At 58.5% G+C, this 14,430-nt stretch overlaps 1 protein-coding gene across 7 annotated transcripts; it reads right to left on the bottom strand.

Moving 5' to 3' along the window:
* Positions 1-77: 77 nt before the first annotated feature.
* E4F1 (E4F transcription factor 1) lies at positions 78-10,302 on the bottom strand. 7 transcript variants are annotated; one of them, XM_012533282.3, is made up of 14 exons: positions 9,878-10,302; positions 7,303-7,451; positions 6,231-6,336; positions 3,562-3,755; positions 3,344-3,464; positions 3,018-3,170; positions 2,748-2,917; positions 2,189-2,398; positions 1,806-1,914; positions 1,429-1,646; positions 1,049-1,247; positions 833-975; positions 699-761; positions 78-617 (listed from the first exon to the last, which is right to left on the bottom strand). In XM_012533282.3, exons 1-14 carry the CDS (start codon positions 10,041-10,043, stop codon positions 261-263), a joined length of 2,358 nt encoding a protein of 785 aa, XP_012388736.1. In that variant the 5' UTR covers positions 10,044-10,302; the 3' UTR covers positions 78-260. The 7 variants fall into 7 exon arrangements, with proteins under 7 accessions (XP_012388736.1, XP_012388737.1, XP_033284980.1 ...); XM_012533283.3 differs by having other exon boundaries at positions 1,806-1,911; positions 9,878-10,219; XM_033429089.2 differs by having other exon boundaries at positions 7,223-7,451; positions 7,967-10,026.
* Positions 10,303-14,430: the final 4,128 nt, after the last annotated feature.

Here is a 14,430-nt window from a genome sequence, read left to right as displayed (position 1 = left end):
GGGGCTGCCACAGAGGAACCTGCCAGGGCAGTGGCACCAGCCCCTGAGGCTGCCACTGCCGCAACATCACAAGCGGCGGGTTTTCATGTTTTATTGTAAAGCAACCAAAAACTCTGTGTATTTACACTTCCACATCTCCTCTGAACGCCTGAGTTCTATGCCCATCTTCTCTGTACTCGGCCAGGCAGGCAAGGGCAGGGCACTCGGGGTCCTCACCCCCTGCCCCAGCCCAGCCCCCCGGGACCCTGCAGGCGCCCGTGTTAGACGATGACTGTCTGCACCTCAAGCTGGCCCTCCGGCGAGGCGATGACCAGCTCTCCCGCATGCTCCAGGATCTCAATGTCCTCTGATGAAACCATGGTCACAGTGGCTTGCTCGGCGCCATTTGTACCCGAGCGGGCTGTGAGCACAGTGCCCTCGCTGATGGCCGAGGCCAGCGTCATGGCCACCTGCTCCGTCAGGCTCTCGGGGGTGGCGATAGTGATGGTGTCAGCAGCAGCTGCCTCTGTGCCCAGCCCTGCCTCCTGGTCCATGGTCACATTCTGCACGATGATCTGGTGCCCGGCGCTGGCCTGGTGCACGATCTGCTGCACTACCTTCATGATGTGACTGTCCACCTGTGGGTGGCTCAAGGCTCAGCCCATGAGTCTGGTGAGGGTGCCAGGCCACCCCACCCCGCCCATCCCCCAGCCCCTCACCTCTGTCTGGGTGCCCTCGATGATCTCCGTGGCTTCGCTGGTCTCTGCATCATCCGCAGTGGCCTGGACGGAGGATCAGAAGTCAGCCTTGCCCGCCCCAGGCCCCATCCGAACTCTGGTGGCCCCATACCCACCTCGATGATGTACTCCTGGGTGTCGGCTACCACGGATGAGAACTCGACCAACACGGTGTGCGGGTCGTCGGCGAGGACGGCGGCGGCTGCTGCAGGGCTCTCCTCGGACACCAGCAACTCCTCTACCTCCAGCAGGCAGCCCCCTGTGGCAGGGAGCTCGGTCAGTGCTGGACGGCCGCGGCCCCCCACCCCGTCCCTGCCACCTCCCGGCCCTACCTTTGGTGCGCAGGTGCCGGTTGAGTGTGCCATGCTCGGCAAAGCCGCGGCCACACTTGTAGCACTTGAAGGGCTTCTCGCCCGTGTGGTGCCGCACGTGCCGCACCAGCGAGCCCTTCTCCCGGAAGCCTCGGCTGCAGAACGGGCACACGTGCGGCTTCTCCTCCAGGTGTGTCCGGAAGTGCACCTGCTGGGCATTCTGTGGAGACCCACCATCAGGGCCAGCCTGGCCTTGGCTCTCCCAGCCCCCTCTGAGGGCCCCGGTTAGGACTGAGCAGGCTGTCAGGTGAGGGGTGAGGAGGGAGGTCTGGGGGCACGGAACAAGGGACAAATCTGGCTTAGGGAGCAGGGAGCCCACAGATGGGGGATCAGGGGCCCACCTTGGTCTTGTAGCACTTGCCACACTCGGGACAGGGGTAGGGCCTCTCATCTGAATGGACACGCCGGTGGCCGCGGACGTGGGCGATGGTCTTGTAGAGCTTCCCACAGTCCCCACAGCGGAAACGGCGCTCGTGCACGTGCACCTCCTGGTGCTTCTTGAGCAGGTAGGCCTTGGGGAAGGCCTTGCCACACTGCGGGCATGTGAATGGCCTCGGCCCTGGGGCCACACTCCGTGTCAGGCCGGGACCACCACCCGAGGGCGCCACCCTAGCCACCTGCCCACAGGCAACCCTGACCATCCACGGCACACCCGAGAGCCCCTCCTGGCTACCCACGGCCGTCCACTGCCCAGTACCCCCACCATCCTGCCACCCACCTGCGTGGCCTCTTTTGTGGGCCTCCAGGGTGGCCGCCGTTGGGAAGGTCTCACTGCACTGAGGGCACGGGTGGGTCCTGGGCACAGCTGAGGCCTCACTGGCCACCTGCTGGGGGACCACAGCACACCTCTAGTACCCATTGCGGGCTGGGCCCAAGCAGCACCGTGGAGGCCAGACCGAGGCACCCTGACCCTGGGAGGCTCCATAATGGGCCCAAGGAAGGCGATAAACAGATCAGGGGACAAAGTCACTGCAGACAGTGATGCAACTTTCCACGTCAGGGAGCACAGCAAGGAGGCTGGTGGCGGCCAGGATAGCATGGTGACTTTGTACCCAAGGTCCAGCCCCCCAGAAGGGGCACGCCGGCAGCGCAGGCACCTACTGTCTCCACCTGTTCCACCTCCAGCAGCGGCAGTTCTGGGGGACCATCTCCCAGGGGCTGGGGACTGGACACAGTGGGAGGGGCTGGCTCCAGGGCTCCCTCCTCCCCAGGGACCCGCTCAAGGACAATGCCAGAGTTCTGCATGGCCTGGTGCAGCAGGTTCTCACGGCTGCCCTCACTGGAACAGGGAAGCTCCTCAGGGCCGGGGGGCTGCAGGGGAGGCAAAGGGAGGCTGGCCAGGCAGCCCGGCACGCAGCACCCACCCGCCACCACCGCACAGGGCAGCCCCAGGGGCCCCCGTGCATACCTGGCATCTTCACTCAGGAATGCCCCTGGGAGCCCCACAGCCCACTCCACCTGCCTTCCCCTGCCCCACCTCATCCCCAGCTCACTCTCCATTGCCCCTCCCTGCCATGACCTGGGTCTCCCATTTCCCCACCCAGCAACCAGACTGAGCAGCAGGAAGGCAGGCCCATGTCAGTCCTGTTCCCAATGGAGCCAGTGTCCAGAACAGAGCCTGGTGCTGAGCAGACAAAGGCCTCCCCTGACCTATCCCCACCTCTGGGGTGAGGGCTTTCATGCCCAGGGGAAGCTCTTGCATCTGGACGTGGACTTCGTGGATGACAGTGCCCTTGGCATCTGTCACCAGGTGAATCACAGGCGAAGTTTCCATGGGCCCACCTGTCATTGCCGATGATGTAACAGTCCCCACGGTGGAGGCACCAGGCCCTTTAAGGCAGAACCAAGAGAATCCATGAAGAAACACCCAACCAGGGTGGCACTCAGAGAGCAGGCAGGGCCGGGGCAGGGAGCCCCCGACCACACTGACCTGTGGGAGTGTCCTCTTTGCCAACAACCACATCTTTGCTCATGCTGAAGCGGATTTTTTCTGTGCACGGGGTGAGAGACTTGAGGTGCCGGGTCAGCGCACCCGACTCGCGGAAGCTCTTTCCACACTTGGCACACTTATAGGGACGCTCATCTGCAGAGAGAATGGCGTCAGCCTCGGGCGGGACGCTGACTTGGTTCTGAGGGGAAGGCAGGCCTGGAGTACCACCAGGAGGAAAGGGCCACGAAGCCTAGGAGCCGGGGCACCCCCAGGGCCAGCGGCAGCGTGCTGTGCAGCTCCCGGCCCCAGGCCCGAGGCCGGCTCACCTGTGTGCCGCCGGTGGTGCCGGATGAGTGAGCCTTTGGTGCGAAAGGAGGCCCCACACAGTTTGCACTCGTGGTCCTTTCGGCTACTGTGGGTGACCATGTGGGCCTTAAGGATGCTGCCCTGTAGGGGAGGGGCGGCGAGGCTCAGGCACCTCCCTGGGCAGGAGCGGGAAGGCCTGGCTCCCACAGCCAGTGCGCCCGCGGCCCCAGGGCCTCACCGTCTTGAAGGTCTTGTGGCACAGCATGCACACGTAGCGGCCGTCCTTGTTCACCAGCAGCTTGACCTGGGCCTGCTCACCCTCCCCAGAGAGCCCAGGCCCCTGACAGTTGGGGCTGCCCTGGGCCTCTGCCATCCCGCTGTCCCCCGGCTCCGCCTCAGAGGCCACGATGACCTCTTTGATGTGTCCACCACCTGAGGAGAGGCAGATGAGCCTGAGCCTTGGGATGCCATGGGCCCTGCTGCTTCCTCGGATCCCAGCCCGAGGACACTGCTGTGGCACAGTGGAGTTGTCTTGACCAACCCCCAGCCCCAGCACATGGCGCCTGCTCAGCCTGAAAGGGTGGGAGGTACTGTGCTCTGACTCCATGGAGCTGCCTAGAGGAGTTCCAGGCCTCCAGAATGTGTTCAGCAGGGAAACCCACCATAAGCACGGATGCCCCCTCCCCTCAGCCAAGAGGCACGCACGACTAGATGTGCACAGGGGTCCCGCCGTGTCCAAGGGCGGCAGAGTTCCGGCACAGAGGCAGTGGACAGGCCAACTCGCCACCATCGGCCTCCTCGCTGCTCCGGCTCCGGCTAACGTGAGGAGGAAATGCCTCTGGGGATCACCCACCAGCATCGGTTTCAAGACAGGCAGGCAAGAGACCCAGCCTGGGAGAGGGAGCGCTCGACACGCCTAGGACAGTCTGAGGAAGGAAGGCTGTGCTTTTGCAGCTCTCATGGGGGTTGAAGAAATCTGACACTGTGCAAAGCTAAGCTGTAAACACACTTCACAATTTCTGCTCATGAAAACAACACATGGCAATCGGTTGTGAAGCCGCTTCTTAGAAACCATCTCAATCAGGCTGGCATCGTGTTTTGACAAGCCATTTTCCCAAAACAGAACAGAAGTGCCGTGACTCAAACAATTAAGGGCACCTCTCCCTCCTGCCCTAGCTGACATGCTTGAAGCTTTATTTTTCCTCCCCCTCAGGAGTGAATTTCCAAAAGAACAGGGATTTCTGCCAGGCTAGGACTTGAGTTTGAGTGTGGCACAGCAGACAGAGGGATCAGAGAAGGGGGGAACGTGGCTGCCCCGAGTCCAGAGACAGAATGCATATTTGTTTCCAGGGAAGAGGCAGGAGAGCCTGCAGTGGGTATCCAGCCCCCTGTGCAGTCCCTGGGAACTGCACCCCCCAGCCCAGCAAGGACTGAGAACCCCCAGCCCTGTGATGCCAGCAGCTGGTGGTTTAGGACTCTGGCCTGGGCTCCAGATCGCTGAGCAGCTGACGCCAAAGGGACATTTGGGGTACCCAGGATGCCTGCAAAGGGGAAATTCCCAAAGGGGAAACTCCCAAGGGTGCAAGAGAGGCTGCGGGTGCCCAGAGAGGAGCCCCTGGAGCACAAGGAGCTGCCCAGCCGCGGGCTTGGGCCAGCTGGAGGCTGGATGGTAGGCAGGGCCTGGCTAGCCAGGGGGCCAGAGCCTGGAGATGCTGCCTGAACCCAGGGAACCTGTTTTCCCATATGACACCACCACCCAAGAAGCCAAACTCCACACCAGGGCTGGGCATGGCCCCACCTCCCACGTCAGCCCTCTTATCCCAGAGGAGCAACAGGCAACCGTCCTCGTCCACAGGAATGTCGGGGGAAAGACAGTGTGGAGACAGGGACAGGTCCTGTAGCTTCCCTGGGATGGGACCTTGGCAGAACAGCCTGCTCTGAGGTTCCCCTCCCCCAGGTCGCCTCCCCACCTCTTCCTACTCCAGCTGGTCCCAAGGGCTTCCCAAGGCCAAGTTCTACCTGTTGCCCAAACCTGTCTCCTGTCCAGTCACCTACTCACGTCCCTGCCAAGGCCCCTGCCCATTCCCTTCCCAACCTCCCGTGCCATCAGGCCCAGTCCAGCCTCCCTGCACTGCCACACTCACACCCAGCCCCCGGCTCCCTCGGGCTGCCCTTTGAATGTCCCAGCTGCACGCTCACCTGCCTCCTATTAAGCAGCACGTGACCCAATCCAGACCGCTCAACACCCCAACACTCCCTGCCCTACTGCACTTTAAAAAAGCCATCAAAGAGCCTGACTTGGCGTTGTATGCTCTTAAAGGCCATGTGAGAATCAGGATAGGAATCGCCACCCCCACGCCGGAGGGAGTGAGCACTGGGGAGGTGAAGGCCAAGGTCGGGCAGCAGGTCAGGGCAGAGCTGGAGCAGCAGGTGCACCCCACGCACACCCCAGCCTGACCCTCCAGAGCCAACTGTGGGGTGGGAAGTAGGAACCAGGGTTGGGGTTGGAGGGTGGCAAAAAAGTAGGGAAGATTCCAGAAGAACCAGGGCAGAGACAGTCCGGGGCAGCAGCAGGAGAGAGCAGCCAGCTGATGATTTATGCACAAAGTGAAGACTCCCCGAGGCCCAGGTGTCCCCCAGGGCTGCCCAGGTTCTGGGCTTCCGCTTTCTGGGCAGGGCAGGGCCTGGTGGCCAATGCCTGCTCTTGCTGCAGGCCCTGCCCTGGGGAAGGTGCACACAAGGTCTCAGCCCCTCCTCAGCCAGGCTTTGCTCTCGGGACAGCAGAGGGGCACAGGCAGCAGAGGTCCCCAGCTTCCAGCCTTGACCGTGGATGACTAACAGGTCAGCAATGCCTCAGCACTGAGAAAGCCACACGTGAACAGCCATGGTGGGGCCAAACCAGCTTACCGACAATGTCAGGAGTGTGGCTGATGTCTGCCGTGAGAGTGGCTGCCTCCACCACGATGTGGGCCACGGTGATGGGCTCCTCTGAGCCTGCTGCTGCTGGCTCCACCTGCCATTGGGTGACAGGGGACAGAGGAGACTCGTCTCCAGGGCTCCAGAGCTCAGGTTTATGTCCATGCAGGATGGCTGGGGTGGGGCCTCTCATCTCCCCCAACGGACCACTGCTCTGAGCCTGACTCCCAGCCTGAACCCTCCACCCCAGGCCCAGGGGTCGGCCCCATCACTCTAATGCCTCCAGCCACCAAGGGCCCCATGGGGAGCCCTGAGCACCCTCAGGGAGGACTCCAGGATGAAGTGACTAGAAGCTCCAGCTTGAGGCTCAGCTGGCTCTGCAGAGATGAAGGTGAGCACCTCCACCTACAGCCCAGCCAGGTGATCAGGGCAAAGGCCCCCCAGGGATGTGGGGCCGGGGGCCTTCTGGAGGAGAGGACACCTCTGGGAGGGGCAGGAAAAGAGCACAGAGTCAGAGTGAGACAATTCTGGGCCCACTCCTCTGGGCCATTCCCGGGGTGACCAGAGGCACCTGACTTCTCTTGGAGTCTCCTTTCCTACTTCCATAGGATGAGGATGACAAGAGCGCCCACAGGGGTGCCATGGGCCTCAGTAGACTGTGCGTATACAGCCCGAGTACACACCGAGTGCAACAAAGTTGGCCATTTTTATGACAGAGTTGTGGGATCCCCAGGAACCATATGTACAGGACAGGAGACAAAAGGACAAAAGCCACCATGATATCCCTAAGCCAGGGCAGGCCCTCAGGCTTCAAAAAAGGAGGGACCCCAGGCCCCAACTGTGCAGGCTTCAACCAGAGGCTGCTGAGAGGGCCCGCATCCCAGGCCATCCGGGAAAGCCCAGAGCACCGCCGGGAATCACCCACCCACAGCCGGATGCCTGCCCTCTGCCCACCCCGGTGGCACAGGTCCGTCTCGACATGCCTCCACCTCCTCATCCTGCTGTCCGCCGAGGGGCAGGGTGGAGGGCACGCATGTGTGCAATGGCAGTAGGGGGATGCTACCTCCTGACCCAGCAGCGCAGTAGCATTGGTGGCAGGCAGGGCCTCCTGGGGCACCCGCTGGCAGACCTTCTGGAGCTTGTGCTGAACAAAGTCCTCCAAGGCGGTGAACTCCGCCTGGCAGCGGCCACATCGGTGCACATCATCCTCATCTGCAACGAGCCTGCGGTCAGTGGGGCTTGGGAAGGATTCCAGCCCCAGGCAGATGCACCCAAGGGTGGCATCAGAACCAGAGACGCCTTCCCCAGCCCTCCCAAAGGGGCTGAGAACACTCTTGGGAGCCCAGGGTGCCAGGCCTTCTCCGGGGGTCTACAGCAGTGCCCACCCTAGGAAGAGCAGCATCCAGCAGGGGATAACCCTGACCATGCACTTAGGCTGTAGGGATCCAAAGCCCCTACTTCACAGATAAGGGGAGAGAGGCCCAGGGAGCAGCTGGGAGGCAGAGGGATTCAGCCAAGCTGGTTTGGGGACAGTGGAGGACCAGGGTTTAAGACTGGTTGGGGTTTGCATGTGCCCTTGGGCACCTCAGTGACCAGGTCTGGGTCTGTTTCTTCATCTGTAAAATGGGCTGACTCAGTGTGTGTGTACAGGCTCTAGCTGAGAGGCCAGTCCTCAGCAAACATGGGAGAGGTAGGGCACCCTCAACCCATGACCACTCTTTTCTCACTCTGACTTCTGCTTCACTGGTTCCAAACAGGCGGCACCTCCGTACTCTGATGAAGACGCGCAGGGTGGGACTTCCCAGAGGGGTTCCACACCCCAGGGCCATGGGCCACCGCACCTGAGCCCCTCACCATCTGGGCTGACCAGCCAGTGCCTGCCCCAGGTCCTGCAGGAGAGACTTCCGGCTCACTGAGTCCCCTACTATGTGCTGGGCATCTTACTGGGGCCAACAGCAAATCCGGCCAGCACCCTGAGGAAACAGAAGTGACTATTCCCTCTCTAGAAAAACAACTTGAGATTCAAGGCCACCCAGCTGGTGCGTGTTGGGGCCAGAACCTGAACTTGAGGATCTACCCCAGACACCCTGCTGTTTACCCCAAGGGATAGGGGGATGCTCCTTCTGCTTTCATAAACGTCTGCCAGTTCCCACCACCTCACTGCAGTCCCACATCAAGGTCAAACCCAGGCCTGGAGGACAGAAGGAGCCCAGTTGATGTCTACTGGATTAATGAGCAAAGGGCCAAACCACAGCCAAGACTCACAGAAGGCCACCTGACAGAGGACGGTCCCCTCCAGATGGTTCACAGTCACAAGCCAAGCACTGAGGTGACTGTACCCTCCTAACCCTCCCACCCCACTCCCCAAGTCTGACTCAGCACCAGCGTGTTGCCATTGAAGGAATCCCCACCACAGAAGGGGACACACCCGGCCCCTGTAACACTGAGTGAGATAAGGCCCTGGGTAAGCCCAGCAGGGCACAGCAACCTCCAAAGAGACCCCTCTGCGGGTAGCACTGCCCCCCATGCCAAGCTACCTACCCAAGCTGGAATAAGGAGCAAGAAATGATGTACTGAGAATTACAAATCCTGTGGGGACAAAGACCACCACCCCGATATCACCACCAACCCCCTCCTGCCTGGCCCAGTCTAAAGCTTCCTGGGACAAGCTCAGAGGGTAGAGACCAGAATTCTGTCTCCAAAAGCTATCAGTGCCCCTGTGTGTCCCCAGAACTGTTCTCAGAGATTCACATACATCCTCTATTTTGATTCTCACCACCATCCTATGAGGCAGCAGAACCCAGAAGTTAAGGGAGTGGGTTGAGGAGTCACACAATCCTGGTATCCAACAAGTCCTTGGTACTTACTAGCTGGGTGACCTGGTCACTTTCACATCTTTGAACCTCAATTTTCCTCATCCACAAAATGGGAATAATAATAGTAATAATAATAATGGCATCTAGGGCTGGCTTGAGAATGAAAAATGCTGATGCATGGAAAGTACTCGATACATTATCCTCAACAGTAGCATCCCTATTCTGTAAGGGGTAATGGAGGCTCAGAGAGGTATGTGGTTACCTGCCCAGGATCAAACAGCTAGAAAGTGGCAGGTCTGGGACAGAGCTGGCTGCAGCTTTCCAGCACTGGGCTCTGCTGCCTCCCCCCGGGTGCTGGAAAGACCCGAGGCCCCGCCCTCCCGGAGCCTCCAGTCACACCCCGGCCAGGGCCCCAGTGGCCCATCAGGTGAAGTGGGAGGGGGCGCGGAGGAGGGCAGGGCCCTGTCGAGACTGGGAGGCAGAGGGGGGCCGGGCCGCTGGCCTGAGGGCGGGGCAGGCAGTGGAGGCGATCGCCGAGGTCTACACTGACAGCCCCGGTGGCTTGGACACAGGTGAGTATCCGCGGGTGGGCACTGGAGCCCACGGGGGTGATGGGCGCCCCTCCAGGGTTAGGCCTGAGGATCTGAGGAAACCAGGGGGCTCGTGGAAGGCTATGAGGGGTGCCGTGGGGACCTGTGAGGTCTGCAAGGAACCGGGCCTGGGAGGGTCTGTCGCGCCATCAGCTCAGGCCCTCGGGGCCTCCACCAGCCAAGCTGAGCCGTCCCCACCCTGGCCGCTCCCGGCCCCGTCCGGCCCTGTTACCTTCCTCGCTAAAGGGCGCCGGGAGGCCAAGGAAGCCACCGGGGGCCAAGGCCGCCGCCGCCGCCGCCGCCGCCGCGACCCCGCCCTCGCCCGCTTCCTGCCCGGCTTCGGCCCGGGCTTCTGCCGTATGCGCGGCTGTTACCCGCACTGCCATCGCGCCCTCCATGTCGCAACGCGCCGCAGGAAGATGGCGGATTTACGACCGTGTCGTCATAACAACGGGCCGCGCCAAGGCTAGCGAGAAGACGGGAGGAGGGCGATGGGGCGGAGCCAGGATGGGTTTGATTGGCAGGAGGCGGGGCGGAGTCCGAAGGGTGTGGCCTGGAACCGCAGAGGCGGGGCCAAGCTCAGGGAGAGAAGAGACGGGGCGGGACTACTGGGAGTGGTGTAGTTACGGTGGAGAGGACTGACAGGAGGAGGATCGGGGCCTGGGAGGGCCCGCTGGGCGTGGCTGGGGCTGGGTTCCGGCAGCTCCTTCAAGGCTCTAGCGAACTGGCGGCGCCAACTGACCGGCCCTGAGCCGGTGCTGCCGCCGCAGGTGCCCAGCCGCGATCCGAGCTCGAGTGGGCGGCTGCCGAGACGCCGCCCCAGCTCGGACCAGTAGAGTGGTGCTCGCTGCCCGCCCCCGACCCCCTCGGGTGGCAGAACCTCCCTTGATGGTTGACCCAGCCACAGGGGAAAACCCGAGTTGGGGATGGCTCACGGGTAGCTTCACTAACTCTTTCATTCTTTATTTATTTTTTATTTTATTTATTTTTTATTTTTATTTTTGGCTGCGTTGGGTCTTCGTTGCTGTGTGCGGGCTTTCTCTGGTTGCGGTGGGCAGGGGCTGCTCTTCATTGCGGTGCGCGGGCTTCTCACTGCAGTGGCTTCTCTTGTTGTGGAGCGCGGGCTCTAGGCGTGCCGGCTTCAGTAGTTGTGGCACACAAACTCTAGATAGCAGGTAAGTACACATAAAAATTACCGTTAGTGACAGTACATTCACAATGTTGTGCAACTATCACCAACATGTAGTTAGAGAACGTTGTCATCATTCCAAAAGGAAACCTGTACGCATTAGCAGTCACTCCCCATTCTCCCCTCCCCCCAGCCCCTAGCAAACCACTTTCTTTCTCTGTGGATTTGCTTTTTTTGGACATTTCATATAAACAGAATTACACGCGTGGTCTTTTTCATCTGGTTTTTTTCACTTTAGTATGATGTTTTTGAGGTTTATCCAGGTTGTAGCATGCAGCAGTACTTCATTCCTTTTTGTGGCTGAATAATATTCCATTATATGAATAGACTGATTTTCATTTTTCACGTCTGGGTTGTTTCCACCTAATCTACAATTGTAAATAGTGCTGCTATGAACATGTGCATACAGATTCTTTTTATTCTTTTTAAGGTAGCATTAGTTCTTTCAAGCTAAGTGCGTTCTAGGATTTTCTCATTTAAGATACCAATCATCCCATTTTGAAGAAGAAACTGAGGCACAGAACTGATGGAACACTTGCCCAAGGGCAGACCAAAGATCTAACCCAGGTCTGTCCAGAGTCATGGGCTAGAAACCCACAGGTCATGCTCTCCCAGCTTGGTTATTCTCTGTGGCTCAGCCCAGTGCTAGATTCCAAAGACTCAGGTGAATCAGACCCAGTTCCCTCCAGGAAGGCCAATCTCCGGGAAAGACCAAGCACGGACACAAGGGCCCAGACAGAGAGTGGGCAGCTCTGCCCTGGGAAGGACACCAGCAGAGATTGTCTGCATGCTGGGGCTGCCCAGCTAAGGAACTGAGGACCCTTAGCCTGTCAGGAGCTGGGATGTGTGAGGCACAGATTGGATCACCAGAAGTCAGGCTGGGGTAAAAATGGGGCTGCTTTCTGCAGGGGGCTTGCTCACCATTGCAGGCATTTAAACAGAGAGTGACAGTGTTTCAGAAGGATCCTCCTGACTGTGGTGCAGGAAAGGAAGATCTAGGATGGACAGTCTCTGAGAGGGACAAACAGGCGGAGGAGCAGGTGGGTACTTATGGAGCAGGAGGGATCTAGGGGGCACCTGGGAAGAGAGGACCAGGAGGACACCTCACTTGAGGATGTGTGGGGGAGTGATGGGAAAGCCAGCATCAGAGAGGAAGAGGAAGACCACTAGAGGAATGGAGTGGGGGTGGATTTCAAAGACAGAGCACAGCCTGGCTGTGGATGGACATGAGGAGGAGCTGGCCCCGGGGAGACAGACAACCTGCCCTGCTCCATGCTCCAGAGCCTGTAGGACAGAGTTGTCAGGGACGGGCCAGGGCTCCTGCCTGGTTATTCCCTGGGGGTCAGAAAAGGGAATCCTGACCCAGTGAGCTCTAGGCCCCACCTCAGCTGAAGCCCAGGCAGACCAGCGGCAACAGGAGTGGGCCTGAGGTCACTGGAAGGCGGAGTGGCCAGGGGCAGGCCTTCTCCCTTCCCCAAAGTCCTCCTTCCTCCAGATGGCCTCCTTTCCCACCCTGCCCTCGGCGTGGGCTCCACCTGCACACTGTGTGTTTGATAGTCAATAATGGCTTCTCTGTGGTCAGAGCCTGACAGGAACTCCATTATCCTTTATGATGGCTACTCAATCTCCCTTCCTTGGATGTACTTAAATCTATTCAACCAATCCCATGTTGAAGATTATTTAGGTTGCTTCCAATTTTTTTTTTTTGCCACTTCAGTCCTTTTTCCTTTCTTTTTTTTTTTAAGGGTTTGTTGTTGTTGTTTTGTTTTGTTTTGGCTGCGCCGTGCGGCTTGCGGGATCTTGGTTCCCCAACCAGGGATCGAACCCACACCTTCGGCAGTGAAACCTCGGAGTCCTAACCACTGGACTGCCAGGGAATTCCCTTCAGTCCTTTTTCAATGACACCCTTTTTTGCTTAGCTCATTGGAAGTGATAACATCTGTGAAAACATTTTCAGTGGCTATTGGTATTTTCTAATACAATTCAAATCCATGCAATGCTATGAAGATTAGTGTCCTTGTACCACCTAAGTCCACGCCCCACTCCACCTGTGGTCCAGCTTCCTCACTTGGGAGGACCCTGGTGCCGTCCATTCGCAGGTATATAATGAGCACCTACTGTGTGTCAGGGACACAAAGCGATTGATCATGCTGTGCTCCTCTCCCATCCAGATGCATGGCACCTTGTCCAAGGACAGTCCTCCCCAATAAAGGGCACCGTCCTTTCCAACCTCCTTCAGGACCTTGTCCACAGCCATCCCCTCTCTTGATACTGGCCGTTCCATCTCTCCCACTATGCCAGCTCAGACTCTACAACCTACAGGGGATGTTAAACCAAACAGAGCTCAGCTTTGGGGTCAGCTGAGTTTAATCCCAACTCTGCATTGTTCAGCTGGTGACTCTCTGTGGCTCAGTTTCCTCATCTGTAAATGGGGACACTAATTGTCTCTGCCTCTCAGGGTTGTCCTGTGATTCTGACAAGGTAATGCAGGTAAGAAGCAGCACTCAGTGCCTAGATGCTTACTGAGTGCCCAGTAAACCAAGGCAACCGGGCAAGTATTGCACCAGGCAGCCTACGGCTGAACAGAGCAGTGTTTTCTCATTCTGGCCAGTGAACCACATACACTGAATGTTTCCGGGTGGTAAAGCAGGATTTGTGATCTTCTGTCAAATCCAGTTCTTCCCAGTGTCAGTCGGCTTCACCAACAAAACTGAGTGGGAAGACACAGGGAGGAAGGTGCTGCTCCCCTCCTGGCTAGTGGGTGCGCCAGGCAGGAACACTGCATATCCTGCCCTCGTGGGCCATGGCCCCTGCCCTCCAGGTGTTCCCAGGCCAGCCAAGACCAAAGAACAGGCTGAAGGTAAACAATCAGGGCCTTAAGGGTACTGAGGTTACTGGCTTTACCTCATGGGTTTGGGGGTGAGGGGTGTCCAGAGTAGACATTATGGAGATTTGGGGCCCAAGAGAGGAGCAGGGATTTGACACGCTAGGAGTTGGAGGCCTGGATCGCCTGTCACAGGGTAAGCGCTCAGGAAGCTGGGGCCTGCTATTCTGTCACGTGGCCCTAGTGAAAGTAATAAGGAGAAACATACACCTACTCTATGAACTGGGAATTCCACTCCTAGGTATATACCCAAGAGAAATGAGGGCCCACATCCACAAATGAGTGTGTAGGAACAAGAACCTTCATAGGGACATTATTTACAATAGCTCCAAACTGGAAGCGACCCAAATGTCCATCACCTGGAGAAAAATCAGGGGAGTATATTCTTACAATGACCCATGTGGCAATTAAAAAAAAAAAAAACAGAAGAATGGATTTCACAGATATTATGTTGATCCAAAAGAAGCAAGACTCAGAGGAGTACACAGGGTAAGCTCCTGTAAGACGGTCTAGAACAGGCAAAGGAGGCTATGACTCACTCTATGGTGACAGAAGTCAGAAAAGCAGTTCGAGGAGGGGTACCGCTATGGACTGGATTGTGACTTGAGGGAACTTTCTGGAGTGATGGAAATATTCTATACCTTGATCTAGGGTATGTTTTTATATACATATATAAATTTATTTATTGTTGGCTGCGTTGGGTCTTGGTTAC

Source organism: Orcinus orca, chromosome 16 (genome assembly GCF_937001465.1).
Source record: "Orcinus orca chromosome 16, mOrcOrc1.1, whole genome shotgun sequence".
Taxonomy (NCBI): Eukaryota; Metazoa; Chordata; class Mammalia; order Artiodactyla; family Delphinidae; genus Orcinus; species Orcinus orca.
This window is presented reverse-complemented; position numbering and strand designations above follow the sequence as displayed.